This window comes from Fukomys damarensis, unplaced genomic scaffold (assembly GCF_012274545.1).
Source record: "Fukomys damarensis isolate Sample0158 unplaced genomic scaffold, DMR_v1.0_HiC HiC_scaffold_18, whole genome shotgun sequence".
Taxonomy (NCBI): domain Eukaryota; kingdom Metazoa; phylum Chordata; class Mammalia; order Rodentia; family Bathyergidae; genus Fukomys; species Fukomys damarensis.
The window spans coordinates 21,955,516-21,972,430 of record NW_022900930.1 but is presented as its reverse complement, the minus strand read 5'-3'; the positions used below and the strand labels follow the sequence as shown (position 1 = coordinate 21,972,430).

Here is a 16,915-nt window from a genome sequence, read left to right as displayed (position 1 = left end):
AAATTCTTCCCCTCTGTTTGGGAAGTTTTCTGTTATTAATTCTGTGAAGAGCTTTTTAAAGTCATTTGTATTTTCTCCTGCTACTTCATGTATTCCTATCAGTTTTATGTTATTCTTCTTTGCATCATCTAGGAGTTGTTGGATCGATTTCTCATGATCTCTTACTGTTTTTAAAAGACCTCTCTTTTCATGGTCACTGCCTGCAATCTTATCTTCTATATCTGAGAGTCTATCTTCGCATTCTTTTATTCTGTTGCGGTACACTGTCAATGGAGTGTTTAATCTCCTGGATGTCTGTTTGAATCTCTTTTAAGGATTCCATTTCTTTCCTATGTTGGGTGTTTATTTTTTCCATTTCTTTCTTATGCTGGGCCTTCATGGCTTCTATCATTGTCCTGAGCTCATCTATTTTTTTTGTCAGTTTCTGCTCTAGAGTCTTGAATCACGACTTCCATTTTGCTCACTATCTCTATGGTTATCTGGGAAATTGTTTTTGTTTTGAATTTTTCTAGAGCCCGATTGATCTGTTTTGTTACTTCCTGTGCTTTGAGTTCAGGGTATTCTGGTGGTTTACTATTGGCCTTTTCATCCTCATTTGCCCTACTGTTTGCCATTGGTAAACTGGAAGTCTTTCCTTGTGTCTTGCTTAAGTGTTTTCTCATTTTAATTTTTATTGTCGGACTGTCCTTGGTTTTATCTCTGGATTATCACCCAAATCTTCCTGATATAGTTGTGCCCTAGCTTCTGTGTCTCTAACGACCCACAGACATTCTCATCTTCATAACATCAGAGAAAACAGCTCATCCAATCAACTAAATGCTTTATCCCAACTGATACAATCAGCAACACATTAAGATCAAGCACAACTTGGACACTGACCACTGGTGGTAGTCACTAGTCTATCACCCTTAAATCATTTGAATTAAATTGAAATCAAGAAGCAGTCCAGAACATGTCTGCAGTGAACAAACTTTTCAGTATAGTATATTAACCATTTAATGGCTCAGACAGAGCAAGGATGGAAGACCCCTGATCTCAGTTAGCTGATTGCTGAACCCCATGATGCTGAATGACCTTGGGCTGCAAGGCCCAGAATGAGTTCCCCATCCTTCTGAATGGTTGAACTCCACAACGTTCTATTACAGGTTTCCGCCGCCCTTTCTTTAAAGATGTTCAAAGTTGGGAACTCAGAAAAATACCCTTGATGACCACTTCTGCCTCTGCAGAGTGGGTCCAAAGACTGGCAGTCAGGAGGTCTGAGAGTGGGGGGGCGGCTTATGGGGGTTCAGGGGTGCCCATGCGGCTACCTTCCTGGCACTGGAGCAATGGCGACTGGGGAGGGAGAAGGCGTGGCTCTCCTTCCCGTGGTGGATCGGGGCCCAGGCTGCCTCCCGGTGCTGGAGCAGTGGTGGCTGGGTTGGGATGGCTCCCGAATAGTTATATTCTTAATGTTGTAGTTCTAAAATCCTCAGATTCATTTTGTGATTGAAGAAAGTATTTTAAATGATCACCAATCTTTTTTTTTTGAGACATAATCTTGCCCTGTAATTCAGGCTGGCCTTGAACTTGCTACATAACCCAGGCTGCCCTCAAACTCACAGTAATCCTCTTGCCTCACCCTCCTGAGTTGTTGGATTGCAGGCATGTGTCACAACTGGTTTATCAGTCTATTTAATTTGCAAATTATATTTTTTGTTTTGTGTTTTGAGACAAATTCTTATTATGTAGCTGGGTGTGAACTTGCAATCCTCCTGCCTCAGCCCCTAAGTCTTAGAATTATAGGCATCCACCGTCATACCTGTTTTATCTTTTTTTTTTTAATGATAGGCATGGTGCTTTTGTGGGCAAATGTGGCATAAAAATGGAATTCTTTAGAATTCAGTTTCCTCTCTATAGTCATGCCATTTTAATTCTAATATAAAATATATTTCCCTCTTCAGATTTTCAGATTCTTTACGGATTCTTACATGTGACACATCTCAGAATAAACGAAAGCGAACTGAGCGTGTTAAGAGTACCAGCAGTATAGGTAATTTTAAGTATTCATATTATGGCTCATTTGAAACTATTCCTAGGTTTCTATCCAAGATGAAAATACTGTAAACAAAAGATGTTTATGAAAATATTACTCATTAATTTTTCTTACAGTATTTAATACAAGTTATATGTTGTTTGTATAAAATAAATACATTTCAAAATAAAAGGTACATGTTCTTTTTTACACATATTTCCACAAAGGTAGGTAACCACTATAGTAGTTTCTTATTTAACCTAGACAAGCTTTTCCTGCTTTTCTAGTACAGGGAGAGCACATTCTTTTAATGGTTGCAATGTTTTATGGTATGACTTTATCATAATTTATTCATTACTGCACTAAAGAGTATGCAGAGTTTTTCTAAGATTTCTTACATAAACTCTTCAGTGTGTGTTTTTATTTATATATTTTGATATATCATTTACATACTGTGAAACACTATAGCCATTTAGATTTGTAATGCCTGGGTAATGTGGAAGACACCCTTTATGACAGAGAAAAGTAGGCTCTAAAATTGTATGGTATCTCACATAGCTATTAAAAATAATGTAACATTCACTTATATATTAATTTTCTTCTAGTTATTTAACATGTATTTCCAGGCAAGTGAAATATAGACCTCCTTTTAAGGAAACTAGATTTCTTTTATTTTTACAAATTAATTATAAATAGATCATTCTAAATTGTTACAGTATATGGGTAGGTACAAAGTAAAATTGAGGCACCAGTGCCCTACAGTTAGAGACTACAGGATGCACAAGTTGAACAAAGCAGTGAACCTCAGGGTCCTCAGAGAGGGTGGACTGGGGCCTGGATGCAGTGATCCGTGGGAGTGTACGAGGAAGCATGGGTTTGTTCCGAATTGGATGTTGCCACGGCCAGTTCTGTGACTTGTTATCTTAGTAAATCTTGTGTAGACAAAGGCAGAACTAGAAGGAGACTTAGGCTGTCCTCAGTAAAGCAGTAACAGGTACTTCTGTTAGCCAGATGAGGAGTGATGTTTGCCCGTTCTTGTGGTTTTGTAAAATGTTTGTGTTTTGTCTCTGTTCAGATACGATTACAGAGGGGCCCTGTTTTTTCTTGAATCCTCATGGCTGCAGCATGGTCTTATCTAATGGTGAAGTTCTTCAAAGTCACTTATTTTAGGCAGCAGAACACTAAGGCCAGGCCAGCTCATGGTAGTACAGGACCTTCCCGGTAGAGCAAGGCTCAGCAGCTCCAGGGTGTGAGCGGCTGCTTCTCTCTTTGTCAGAGTGAAGAAAACACTTAAAATTGTCTAGAGGCTTTTAATGAAAATTAGTCAACATATGGCCTAATTGAGATTTGAATCTTACCCACTTCCTGGTTGGGTAGCAAGAACTCAGGAACTGACAGGAAGACAAATTGCAAATGAGAAAAGGGGGAAAAAAGCTGAGGAGTTGCAAAAGCCCTAACTGTACAAACAACAATATAATAGAAATTTAAGTTTCATCTTTTAGCTAATTTTTGTCTATAATTCTTTCTTGCAATAGAAACCATCGAAGGCTTTCAGTGTTCACCGTACCCTGAAGTTGATTGTTTTGTTCTTTCTTTGGTGACTAAAAATGACATTAAAGGAGGTAAATCTAATCGTATTCTTTATTAATTCTCATATGGTAGAGGACAGGTACCTTTAGAAACAGTTTTTGTATTTTAGGAATTCGGCGTTGGAACTACTTTTTCCCAGAAGAATTACTGGTTTATGATATTTGCAAATATCGCTGGTGTCAAAATATTGGAAGAGCTCACAAGAGTAATAATATCATGTAAGTAATATTGTTTATTGATGATTTGTTTGTATTTAACTGACACTACATTTTAAATGCTTACAACTTTTTTTTCATTAATTTTATTGGTACATTTTAGGTATACAATAGAGTGATATTCATCCTTGGAGATTTGTACCTTTACATAATATACATAATATATCTTTTTTTTTAACATTACAATAAAATTTTATTTTTGGACACTGAAATTTGAATTTCATATAATTTTCATGTTTTACAACATATATTCTATTTTTATTTTTCCAACCACTTATAAAGGTAAAAACTCTTCTTAAATTATAAGCTGTATAAAACCTAGTCACAGATCTAAACTGGTCCACAGGCCATGGTTTGTCTATCCCTGTGTCATAACTGGAGTTAACCAAGTCAGCATGGATGTTAAATATATTTATGAACTCGTTCATTCCCTCTTATGTAATTGCACAGTAGAGAGGTACTGGACTCTTTTACAGGTGTAAAAAGTAAACAACGAAAACAAAATTTCATATGTATTCATTACAACAAAAATTTGTGAAAAATAGGCTTCCTTTACCCAACAGATATGACATGACTGTCTGGAAGCATCCCTAAGGTATATCAGTCTTCAGTTTGTGAAGTGCTTTTTATACTACTAAAGTAAAACAGTAACACAGAAAATATCAAATAGTCAATTATTGAAAGCAGGTGGTGGAATCACCAAGCCAAATCCCTCCCCAGCCTGATTCGTTTCATTCTTTTGGGAAGCTTCTCAGCAGGAGAATAGCTGGGTCAAATGGGACTTACAGTCCTAGTTCTTTGAGGTATCACCATGCTGATTTCCACAGTGGTTGCACCAGTCTACACTCCCACCAACAGTAGAGAAGGGTTCGTTTTTCCCCACAGCCCTGCCAGAATTTGTTATTTGTGGATTTTATGATAGCAGCCATTCTTTCTGGGGTGAAGTGGAATACCAGCACTGTTTTCATTTGCATGTCTTGTATGACCGGTGAGTGATGATGAACATTTTTTCATGTTCATTTGCTATTTTGTGCCTATACATGAAAAAGATGTTTACAACTTTTTAAGAAAACTGCAAATAGAAAAATTTTGCTTTTAGCATAGTTATAAATTTAACTTTTATTTGATAAATGTTTTATAATATTTGATTTGAATATCTTAGTTATTAGGTGGCTTCTAGCACTTAAAACAGCTGTATTCATACTTTGCTTGATGATATAATCTCATTATAATCTCAGGAAGACTAAAGCAGTTGAGGAGCAGCCTAAAACGAAGGCAGCAGGGATAGCTGAGCAGACAAAAATGGAAAGCCCTGCCCTGATGCCTTAGGGAAGTGAAATTAGGTAATTTGAGCAAAAAGGAAACTCACAGGACAGTATTAAGGTCATATTAACCTGAAGACAAAACATGGTATAGAAGGGAACTGGTTTTTACTGTATGCCTGCTTTTTATATAAGACCCTGTTTTAGGTTTTAGTAATTTTTCCATCTGGTAAAATGAGAGAAGTAAAACACAAAATAAAGCCTGAAATAGAATTTTAAATGATATAAGAATATGATTAGAATAGTGATAGAAGTCTAGTAGTTAACAGTTACGAGAAATTTTGTTATACTTTGTGTCAAAGCTGAATTTCCAGTACAACCAAGCCTATTTAGTACATGTGCTAAACATGAAATGATTTTTCTAGAAAGCTCAAAAACATGTTATGTAGCATAATTCAGTGTTGCCCTTACTAAACTTAGATTAATTCCATTTAAAAACATCAAAAACTGTATGCTCAATACACACAAATAACAGCAACAAAAACAACAAAAAACCATGACAGAACACTCATAGTCCCAGTCTAGTTATAACTAACATCATTTCGGTGTATCCTTTTAGTCTTTTTTCAAAGCATACATACTTTCCAAAAAGTCGATTATTGTGTTAATCCAGTGCCCACTGTAGGACAACAGATAAACATTTATATAATGGCACACTATATAATAATTTTTAAAAAAACATGGAATAGTTGTATCCTGCAACATAGACAAACCACATACAACCAAGTTATATTATAGATTCATAATCTATTTTGCCTTTTAACTGGAATGTACAATATATGAAAAAATATATATATATAATCTGTACATGCCAAGGACTACAACTAAAATGACAACCTCTCATAACTGTCACTCACTTTTAGAAACAGAACCAAAGCCAGGTAAAACGAATGCATGCCGGTAAAGCCAGCAGTCTGGGAGGCTGTGGCAGGAGGATCACAAATTCAGGCTTAGCCTGGGTAACTTAACAGTTTAGTGAGACAGTCTCTCAAAATTTAAACAGACCCTGGGTTCAATCACCATTATGGAGGGGGAGTGGGAGGGAGATTTGGGGGGTTAAGGAACTAAACTTTAGAAGCATCTGTTGGGCCAAATCCTAATATACTGTTTTTTACATTTTTAATTGCATCCTTCTGCTTGCTCATTGATCAGCCTTGTGTTTGTGAGGTTTGTCTATGTTACAGGATACAGCTACTGCATGTGTTTTTGTTTTTTTTTTAATTATTGTGTGCCATTATATAAATGTGATATGCTAGTTTATCCGTTGTCCTACAGTGGGCAGTGGGTCAACATTTTGGACCCTCTTGTGTGGGTTGCCTAATACACAAGTCCAAGAATTGCTCAAAGTATCTACCTAAAGGTAGAATTGCTGTGTCATAGAATATTTATGTGTCACTAAATAAATTACTAGATAACAAATGGTTGTGCTGAGTTATATTTCTACTAGCATTTTTTTCACATTTTCTGCTGTCCCATATTCTCACCAACAGTTTAGTGTTGTGAGGATTTAAAAATTTATTTTGCTGATCTGGTAGGTATTAGATGATTTTGTTTCTGTGATTAGTAATGAAGTTGAAGATTAGATTATCAAATCACACACAAATCAGAGATTTAATACTAATCTTTACTATTAATGTTCAGGATAGCAGGAGTGAGGAGTCACAGGTGAAGCAGAGTAGGGCCTGAGACACAGGGCCATTCCCTCTTTCTCTGCATTGCTGACCTGACTCGGGCTGACACCTAAGGCGGAAGTGAGCGGTCACCACGTAGCAGGCAGCAGTGAGGTTACAAGACATCTGTATTTTATACTCATGTACTTCCCTAGCATGGGTGACATTTCCTGTGACCATGCCTCACAAATCCTGGGCTCTAGTTTTATTTATTACATGCAGTCCTAAAATCAGAAACATTCTACAAAGAGCATCTATAAACAAAGACTATCCTCCTAGCCAAATGTTCTTGGCCTCTGATATTGATACCTTAGTAATTTTTTTCACATTTTCCAAGGCCAAAATACCTGAGTTCTGTTAATTAGTTACTTGCAAACAACTTGATAATTATATTCTAATAAGTTAGCAGATACTTTGAAAAGCAATACTTATAAGTTGGAAGAAAATTTTAAATTTATTCCTAAATACTGTAACTTGTTAGGATGTATGCCCATTTAGGCATCACATAAACCCTCAAACCTTGGAGTCACATTGGATACCATCACCTCCAACCCTTAGTGTTCCACATTGATGTTTGTAATAACATTTATCACACTGCTATCAAAACCCCCAGCTTTACAAAGATAGGACATCTCTAAAAGGAATGAAGTGCCAAGTAATATTAATGATAGGAACTGCAAGCAAGCATTTTCAGGTGTCTGATGAATAGCAAGTATCACTGTGTTTCATAGAAAGACTGAAATATCCCACCATCCTGGGCACTTTAGTGTACAGTTTGGGAACTGTAACATTAGTCCATGCATTGGAGTGTCTATTGTTGAAACATGTACAAGAAGAGACTGGACCAAGTCACGGGTCTTTTTCTGGGCACAGGTCGATCATCACCTGCCCACCATCTACCTTTCTAGTTACTATGGGGAGTGTTAGCCATTTTGCATTTCCACTTCTGTGAAATCTAGTTTTTGAATTTTATTATTGGTGGTTATTTTTTGTTGGTTTTTTCCTGTTTTTCAGTTAGTTTGCTTAATTTTTATTTAGTACTTTATCAAAATTTTCAGTTACTGGCAAATATTGAGAATATTAGTTTTATTGTATGTTGCATTTAATTTCTAAAAGTTGTATCTGCCTTTTTTGTTCAGTCTTACAATAATTTGTCTCCAAATTTTGGCTTTAATTCTTTTTAAGTTTTTTCTGTTTGTTATTTCCTGTCTTTTATTAAAATTTATTCTATTACTCATTTTCAAATTTAAGGTTTATTCTTAATTTTCCAAGTTGGTTACTTAATTCATTTCTTTAGCCCATTCTTTTTTAACATGAACTTTTGCAACTATACATTTCCCTCTAAAGATCACTTGAGCTGCATTTCACATAATTTAGTAGGTATAACTTTTAATTACATTCAAGTAATTTGATTTCCATAAATCTTGAGCAACTGGTTAGAAATTTTCAAATTATGGGTTTCTATTAGCTTTTTACTTGTAAAGTTTTCCGTGTGGTCAGAGACTGTGTCCCCCATGAATTCATATTTTTAAATTTGATATAATTCATATTGTAGAGTCAGCTTTTTGTTTGGTTTGGTTGGTACTGGAAATCAAACTCAGGACCTTGTGCTTGCCAGGCAGATGTAGTGTTGCTGAGCTACATCCCTAGCCCTGGATTTTTATTATTGGTGTCAATATAGTTACAAATAGCTGTGTCATGTGTGCAGAGATCAAATTTAATTAATTGCTTTTATATTGTTTTATTCATATTTTCTGCATTCTGTAACATTTTGTGCTTATTCAATTTATAGATTGTTTTTTAAAATCATGATTTATGCTAGATTATTTTACAGGTATATTGGTTTATCCTTAGCTCTATCAATTTTGTTTACATGATTTGACCCTATTGTTTGGTGGGTACAGATTGAGAACTGCATCTTTCTGGTGTTTGTGTGGGAAGGGGGGACTTTGCCAGTATCTTTTTTTGTCCAGAAGTCCATTTTGTGTGCAATTCCTAGCAAGTAGTTTGCTTTTGGTTAGTGTGTATCTATTTCTGTCCTTTTACTTTTTAATTTTTCTCCATCCTTAATGCTTATAGACAGCATATAACTAAATTGTTTTCCAGTTGGTATGGACTTAATACTTTTTCTTTTTTTTTTTTACATGAAGGATTGTTGTTGATCTGAAAAATGAAGTTTGGTATCAAAAATGCCATGATCCTGTTTGTAAAGCAGAAAACTTCAAATCTGAGTGTGAGTTATCAATTTTTACACTTATCACAAACTAACAATTAAATATCCATATAATATAGTTTTATATCTTTCTCATTCAGGTTTTCCATTACCTGTTGAAGTAAGTCTCCTATTTCTTTTCAAAGAGGTCAGTGCAGCTTTTCATCTTTCTCGGTAGTGGTTAGTTCTTGGTACACAGTGTAAATAAGCTATGAATAATTGATAAAGTTAACCAAAGTGCCCCTCTTTTTGTTTTCTTTAACAACTGTATCTCTAAGATAAACTTCTAGAACTGTGTCAAAGGGTATATATAGTTTTAATTTTGGTAGATAGTACCATATTGCCATAACAACATTGAACTCTTCTTTGAAAAGCTTTTATCTAAACTAATCAGAAGAAAAAAAATAGGAAATACATGTAAAGCAAAAAGGGGAAAAAAATCTTCTCCACTCATAATTCAGTGAAATTGATGTGAAAATTGTAGTAAAGATCTTCCAAATTTATGTCTACATAGGTTCAGTTATATTTTTAGAAGTCATACTAGATTTTTTTCCTATATCAACAAATATTTTCAATAGTACAATTACCAAATTGCTCTTCATAAAAATGATAGGAAATTAGACTTCCACAGATAGTTGATAAGTGCACTCTTACTGCACACTTTTGGCCAGAACTGTTGCCATTTACTGTGATCTCTATCAACCTGGTACATAAAAAGATTTTCACTTGTTTTAATTTGCATTTATTAATAAAGTTGAACTTTTTTAGGCTATTTGTATTTCTGTATGAATTGCCTATATCTGCCCTTTGTCCATTACATCTGATTAATATTTTGCAAAATATTTTATTGAGCCTGTGTCATGCTGAACTGTTTTTAAGACTTAATTTTTTGTCCCATCCATCAGCTACAAGCTGAGTATATGCTTGAGTTTATATTCTAGAAAATCCAACCTACTATCAGAAAGTTTCAGGAGGTATTTTTAATTTTTAAATTTGGGTTAAAAAATATATATCCAACGTTAAGATGGCAGAAATCCCTCTTATCTTTATGAGCAGAACGTAAAATGATAGATTCCCGAAAAGCTACTAGGTTAAAAAGTGTTGAGAACTAAGAAAAACATGAAGTTTTAAAAATTACCTTTGTCTCTTAAAAGGAGGAGAAATATGTCATCCTTGGTTAGTGTTATTTTGATGATTCTGGTTTCAGTGGACTTGGTTTGGTTTGGTTTTTTGGGACAGGTTTGCCATTTAGTTCAAGCTGGCCTTGAATTCACAGTGTAGCTCAGGCTGGCATCAAACTCACTGCAGTCCTCCTGCCTCAGCCACCCAGGTGTTGGGATTACAGGAATGCGCCATCACCCTACTACTCAGATGTTAGTTAATTTTAAAAAGTTATAGTCTCTGCATTATCTAGAAATACCTCAAAAGTGCCAAATTGAAAGTATGCTTAGTGTACAGTATTTTAAAATTATAAAAGAAAAATATAACGAACACCCATGTACATACATATCACTTAGTTTTAACTGAATATTTCATCATTTGTGCTTCATCTTTTTAAAATATTTTAAACTAAATTACCAGTCACCATTATTTATTGCTTTTTCTATTGCACTGATCATCTTGATTAAAAATTTGATTTGAAAAATTGCAGAAATATTACATGAGAATAAGGAATTTTTGGTTTGTCCTTTACCTAAATTTGTCATGTGCTAACCTCTGGCCACATTTGTTTGCTTTCTCTAATATACACATATACCGTAGTTTTTATGGTTAATTTATTGAGAGTAAGTTGTCACTTAAATGTCTTTATCTTTTAATTAATCATGTAGCTGAAGAATAAAGACATTCTTACACAGGAATGGTAAAAGTATTAAATTATTAAATACAAGGAATTTAAATTGTCTAATATACAATCTGTAGTAACATTTTGAAAGTTGCACCAAAACAGTTCTTTGTAATAATATTTCTAATCCATATTTGTAATTTAAAAAGTACTTTATAAATTAGAGAGAAAAGTTGGCTGTCTGGATAGCAAATGAATTTTCTACTGTCTTCGGTTAGACTATCTACTTGTCAAAAAAAAAAAAAAAAAAGAAATCTACCTTTGCTTTAGCCCCATCTGGGGATATTGCCAACTTCTGCCAAAGAACCACAGGAAAATTAACCACAGGATTTCAAGAGTGAGCTATAAAGGCAGCAACCTTTTTATACACATCCCCATAGTGACTGTCTCTCAGACATTTATCAAGCATGTTCATTTTACTCTGTTGAAGAACTGGTCATTACTTCATACCTTAATTCATATATTTGGAGTGTACAATGAGATCCCACAAATTCTGACCAAATAACCTTTTTCTTCCTATCCTACTCCCTCTACCACCCTTCCCCAATGAAATAAAGGAAGAGTTTATAGCAGATGAATCTTGGAACGGTGAAGCCAAGAATCCAGGTGCATCTTCTGGCACTGGCTGGGATAACAGAACTGATGATGTGTACTTCATAGAAGCTACTGAAGATGTGGAATTAGCTGAAGCTGCAGAGAACAGTCTTCTCAGTTACAGCAGTGCAGTGAATGAAATTCCTGATGAACTTATTATAGAAGTATTGCAAGAGTAGTTCACTATGGACAGCATTTACAGAACCAGGCTATACTTTGCCTCAAGTCTATGAGATTTTATAAGAAAAACTAAATTGGGGCTAAGGGTGTGGCTCAGTGGTAGAGCACTTGCCTAGTGTGCACAAAGCCTGGTTCAATCACCAGCACCACCACAAACATTTTTAAATTTATTATTAAACCAGTCTAAATTTTCACTTTGTTTTCCAATTTTGTTTTTTCACTTAAGTATACCAGTTTTATTGAAAATTAGCATTGTTTGGCTTAAACAGAAGTCTCCTTATTGACTGTAATTTTACAAGCTTCTTTATAGGCTAAAGCTCTTATGTTTGAGGCTGATTCAAATGTTAACATATTGGAATTTATTAAAACACTAATCAGAAAAGATGATTTTGACTGCCAAAACTATTAAGACAATCAAACTAGAGTAATTTAATGTGAATAACAAAGTCATACTAAACCCTAGTGACTAGGCTATACTTATTTTTGAAAAAGATTTTTTTATTTACAAAAATACAGTTTCAGAAGATAATGGGTAGAAGCCTGCAACATCTTTATGTGGGCACATTTAAGTAGAATGGTTTTCTCATTCCTGGTCAAGAAGCTTCTCTAATTGATGGTTGATATTTTGCAAATGGTTTTCAGCTCCCAATAGTGTTCTTGCTTTAAATAACAGAGCTGGAAGGCTGGATGAATCATACTGTCAATGAAACAAAATTACTTAGATTCACAAACAGCAAAACCTTTATCACCCTCTTATTGCACATCTCAAGCTTATAACCAATGCCAATTTTGATAAAGCTTTCTATTTATACTCTTTTCAGTTTTGAATTAGGATCATTAAGAAAAATGGTTTAATTTCCTTAGGACATAATTGATAATATAAAGCTTGTACTGATCTCCTTATTCCAGAACACCAGTTGGTTCACAGAACAGTCGCGTCTGAATTCTTTAAAGCAGAAGATCATGCTTGGGACAAGTCAAGGCTTGGTTTGGGCTAGTGCTGTATGGGGTCTGTTTGATCTCATGTCTATTTTAAAACACAAAAAGCTGCAAGTCATGTTTACTTTGACTACAAGAACTGATGGAATTAGAACACCAGGCCTATAAAAGTTCATCATAAAATCCCCAAAATCCAACATCTACAAAAAAAGTATTGGGGGATCAGTGTTGCCAATCCAAATTTTCTTAATAATTAAAAACAATACAAATCCAATATAGATAGACCTTAGCTCTAACTCTTGATTTTGAAATAACAAAATCAAACTTGTCTATTGCAAACTGTATCTGAGGGTGATTAAATACCATGTTTTCAAGGTGATTTTCTCAGTAATAAAAATTGAGCAGACTATGACTATGATAATAGAATTTTTTTCTGGCATTCATCTTAGCAATATTGAGAATTCAATTTGGTAAATATTTCAGAGCCTAATGTGTTCAAGAAACCACAGACACCTCTCAGTGTAGGGGGGAAGAATTCCATTGGTGGTACATGTTTCACTTAGGAAAGAGGTAAGATATACCCAAATGTCTACATTTTATAAAGCAAAATAGATGCTACAAAAGGCACTGAGGGTTCACAAAGGATGACATGTGGTATTGAGTGGTATCTTCCAAACAAAGTAGTTTCTAAATCTTGGTTTCAAGGCTGGAGGTGTAGCTCATTGGTAGAGCGTTTACCTAGCATGCAGGACACCCCAGGTTCAATTCTCAACACCAACAAAAAAAAGTACTGGTTGTAATCAAATTGAATCAAGCAAGCTACTATTAGTTTTACCACATCTAGTAGCCAAATTTTCTATTCCAAATAATAAGCTTTAGACTAGTTGGGTACATTGAAACTTTTTTCCAGATATCTAATACATGAACAAATCTTCAGCCCAAGAAAATAAATTTACATAAGTGTTAAAATGTAAAATTGAATTTAGAAGTGACGATTACAAGTTTTATAATAAGATATATGTAGACATTGTAATTATATATATTTTATATAAAATTGTGTATTTTATTACATATTAGGGTATACAAACATACAAATTTTTTCTATAAAACATTTCTGTTAATCTGGGCTGAATGTCATAAAAACAGCAGTGAAATTCCAGGAGCAGCTACAAAGTTTATTGAAACAATAATATATAACATTTTTCCTGCCATTTCTTTTGTGTGTCTCAACCCCAGAAAAAATTTGCCATTCATGTGGGGTAACATCTTACTTTTCAGACAGAAGATACAGTGAACATGGACTAAACTAAAGCAAAAGAGGTTGGTCTTTTGAACATGTCTGAGTGATCTATGTTGATAAAAATTCTAAAAACAAAGAGCATGGTTGTTCAACTTAGATTTCCACACAAGAGTATACATTTCCCTTGATGAAATTAAGTTCTCTGAAATATAAATATCTTTTTTTAAAAAAAGCACTATTTCTCGATTTTTTCCACTCTTTAAGTAGCTAAAAAATTATCTTAAAAAAGGTGATAATAAAATTTCACTGATTTATAGTGATGGTCCTTTATCTTTTGCCAAAGTTTCCAAAACTCTAACATGTACATGTCCTCTACTGAGGCACAATAAAAAGTAAAAATCTAACTTACCGTTTCCTTTACATTTGGTTCTTTCTCTTGAACATCTGAATAATCTTGATAAAGCTGTTTTAAATTAGATAAGAAATGTGTGGCATTCCTAAGGGATGACTTTCTCTCCTCAAGTTCATCGTATTTTGTTTGTAGTTGTTTCAGCTGTGGTTCTAACCTAGAATAAAAATTTGTATTTTTCCCCCAAATAAATGACTATACAATAAAGTGCAGCTCGGTATAAGACTGAGTACATAAGTATACTGAGTGAAGTATGAAAAGAGGGGAGGTAGACTACATGATTTAACTTTGGCTCTGAAATTATGATCCAAAGTCAAACGCTTTATCCATTAGGCTGTGTCCCATCCCAGCTCTGAAGTTATGAATGGTAAAAGAGTCTAGGTTTTAAATATGCTAAATCTATCAAGTCATGCACATCTTAGCTACTGAATTAAATGAGCATTGCTATTTAACAGTGAAAGTTAAAGTGAACATAAAGTTTTCCTATCAAAACTGTCCACGATAGCTAATCCTGCTTTTTTCCAGCTTACACAGCGGTCCTGGTCTCTGAAGAGGACCAAAAAATATGTGTAGGTAGCCAGGTTCCTGTGTATTCCCATCTTCCAAAACAGCCCTCCGAGACCGTCCAGGCCTGCACAGTTATCTTCCAACCCAACACTGAGCAGTACAGACAAACACGAGTGCCAATCCAGGATGTACATTTCAACAATAACATAGGGCACTTTCTGTACGCTTGTCACCGTGAAGCACTTTATAGTCACTCAGTTCACAGCCCCACCCTGTGGATTCAACCCCAGGCAGTCTAATTCTAGAGTGTACACATTACATGTCTAATGAAGCAGCCTGAGGCCAGAGCAGAGATGTTGGAAGATGGATTGGTGTTGAGTTTTCCTTTGCTAAAACGTTTGGCAACTAGGTAGCTAAACTGGGCTCCACTGAACATCCAAGCTCAAAAATAACTTGGGGGTTTTACTGTGCTACAGCAGCAAATATCACTGTCCCAAACAAATGCCACACTACTTTGCTTTTAAGTTCTCAAACAATTTTGATATTATCTTACCGAAGCAGTTCATCCTGGATGTCAATCAAATGCTGCCTTTTCTTTTCCACATCAGAAATCATCTAGGTAATACAATAATTTCCTTGTTAAACTCGTGAATGTTTGAGCACTGCCATGTACATCGTGCCTGGTATTAGCAATGCAGGGAGAACACAGGACAGTGGCAGAAGAGCCTAGCTGTTGGACTTCAGGTCATTATTAGAGACTGGAACCCTAGTCTTCTCGCTCTATTTTGTTCTGTGGCTCAGAAAAGCAAACAGTTTTGCTCTGTCAAACTCTCCCATCACGATATGCTGCCATGTCACAAGCTCAAAGGCAGCAAGGATAAAAAATTATGGACAGGAACCTTCAAAACTGGAAGCCAAAATACATTTTTCTCTTACAAGTTTATCTGAGGTATTTCTTTGGTGATAGAAAGCTGACTGACACAGATCCCCATTGCTTAGCCTATGTTAATATTACCTAGTCAAAAGACCAACCAAATAAAAGCCTGACTACAAAGATAAAACATCTTACATAAACTCCCAAGGTAGTCTTACATATGCTAGTACTGTATGATTATGAGACTCTAATCACATATGTGTTTACCTTAGCATTCTTCCTTTTCAAATTTTTCAACATCTGGACTTCTTTGAGCTATACAAAACAAAAAATAAATCCATGCATTTTCCAAAATTAAATGTTAGTTTCACATATATCACAGTTTTAAAGCAGTATGTGCAATATATGTAGTTCTAATGCCTATATTATCATATATCATATTGCTAGTAAACATGAGCTTTTCTAGGACAACAGTACGCTGCCTCAGGAATAGTTTTAAAAATTTAGATTAACAAACTTACTTCAGTGAGCTTACCATTCTGATAAGTTCTTCTTTAATATTAACATAAAATTTGTTGATGGCTTCCATACAAACTTTAGATTCTATTTTTTGTCTGTAAGGGGGTTAAAAAACAAACTAGGTGTCATAAAGCATTTTGGAAAATGTATTCATTTGCTGAGTACAAAACCAGTTTGGCATATAGCATTTTAAATATCTAAGATGACAGTGTTCAGCTTGGAGCTCTTTCTTAAGCTTCAAAAAATACTGAGAACATGTCTCAGGAAGAAAATTTTTTTCCTAAGCCTTTTGCTATGGGCCTTCTTAATTCCCTGATGTTGGCCAAGTCCACAGGTGACAGCAAGTGATGTGGACCTGCTTACAGCCAATCCTAGTTTTCCCACGATCTGATCTAATAATCACCAGCCAATCTTATCTCCTCCCTCCTTGCCTGATAGCAACTGGAGGTCTAACTGTGTAACACATTAGCAGCCACAAGTCAGCTGTCCACTTCTTCAGAGCTAGAAAGCTAACCAAAAGAAAATGGCCCTAGGTTCAATCCCTAGTTTAAAAAAAGGTGGGGGGGGTGCTGATGAGAGGACATCCTTGCCTTCTTCCCTACCTTAGTGAGAATGCTTCTAGTTTCTCATCACTTAGTAAGGTGCTAATTTTTTACATATTCTTTGTGAAGTTAGAGACGTTACCTTCTATTCCTTATTTTACTGAGTTTTTTTTCCACAGGTATCGAACTTTGTCAAATGTTTTTCCTGCATCTATTAATATGATCACTTTTTTGCATTAGCCTCTTGG

The 16,915-nt window shown here is 35.0% G+C and overlaps 2 protein-coding genes across 4 annotated transcripts in view; one reads left to right on the top strand and one right to left on the bottom strand.

Annotated features, from left to right (window-relative positions):
- The window catches only part of Primpol (primase and DNA directed polymerase), a 31,500-nt gene extending 19,745 nt beyond the window's left edge, over positions 1-11,755 (top strand). For all 3 annotated transcript variants that reach the window (XM_010645194.1, XM_010645195.1, XM_010645196.1), the window contains 6 exons: positions 1,941-2,029; positions 3,547-3,633; positions 3,711-3,819; positions 8,959-9,041; positions 9,122-9,168; positions 11,421-11,755. In XM_010645194.1, coding sequence (XP_010643496.1) covers positions 1,941-2,029; positions 3,547-3,633; positions 3,711-3,819; positions 8,959-9,041; positions 9,122-9,168; positions 11,421-11,636 — 631 coding nt within the window. In that variant the 3' untranslated portion in view covers positions 11,637-11,755. The remainder of the gene's footprint in view (positions 1-1,940; positions 2,030-3,546; positions 3,634-3,710; positions 3,820-8,958; positions 9,042-9,121; positions 9,169-11,420) is intronic.
- A 441-nt stretch (positions 11,756-12,196) lies between these two features.
- Cenpu (centromere protein U) overlaps positions 12,197-16,915 on the bottom strand; it is a 28,350-nt gene continuing 23,631 nt past the window's right edge. The window contains exons 9-13 of the mRNA XM_010645193.2: positions 16,142-16,220; positions 15,874-15,921; positions 15,286-15,347; positions 14,226-14,382; positions 12,197-12,334 (exon numbers count right to left, since the gene is read on the bottom strand). Of these exons, the coding sequence (XP_010643495.1) occupies positions 12,221-12,334; positions 14,226-14,382; positions 15,286-15,347; positions 15,874-15,921; positions 16,142-16,220 (460 nt within the window). The 3' untranslated portion in view covers positions 12,197-12,220. The remainder of the gene's footprint in view (positions 12,335-14,225; positions 14,383-15,285; positions 15,348-15,873; positions 15,922-16,141; positions 16,221-16,915) is intronic.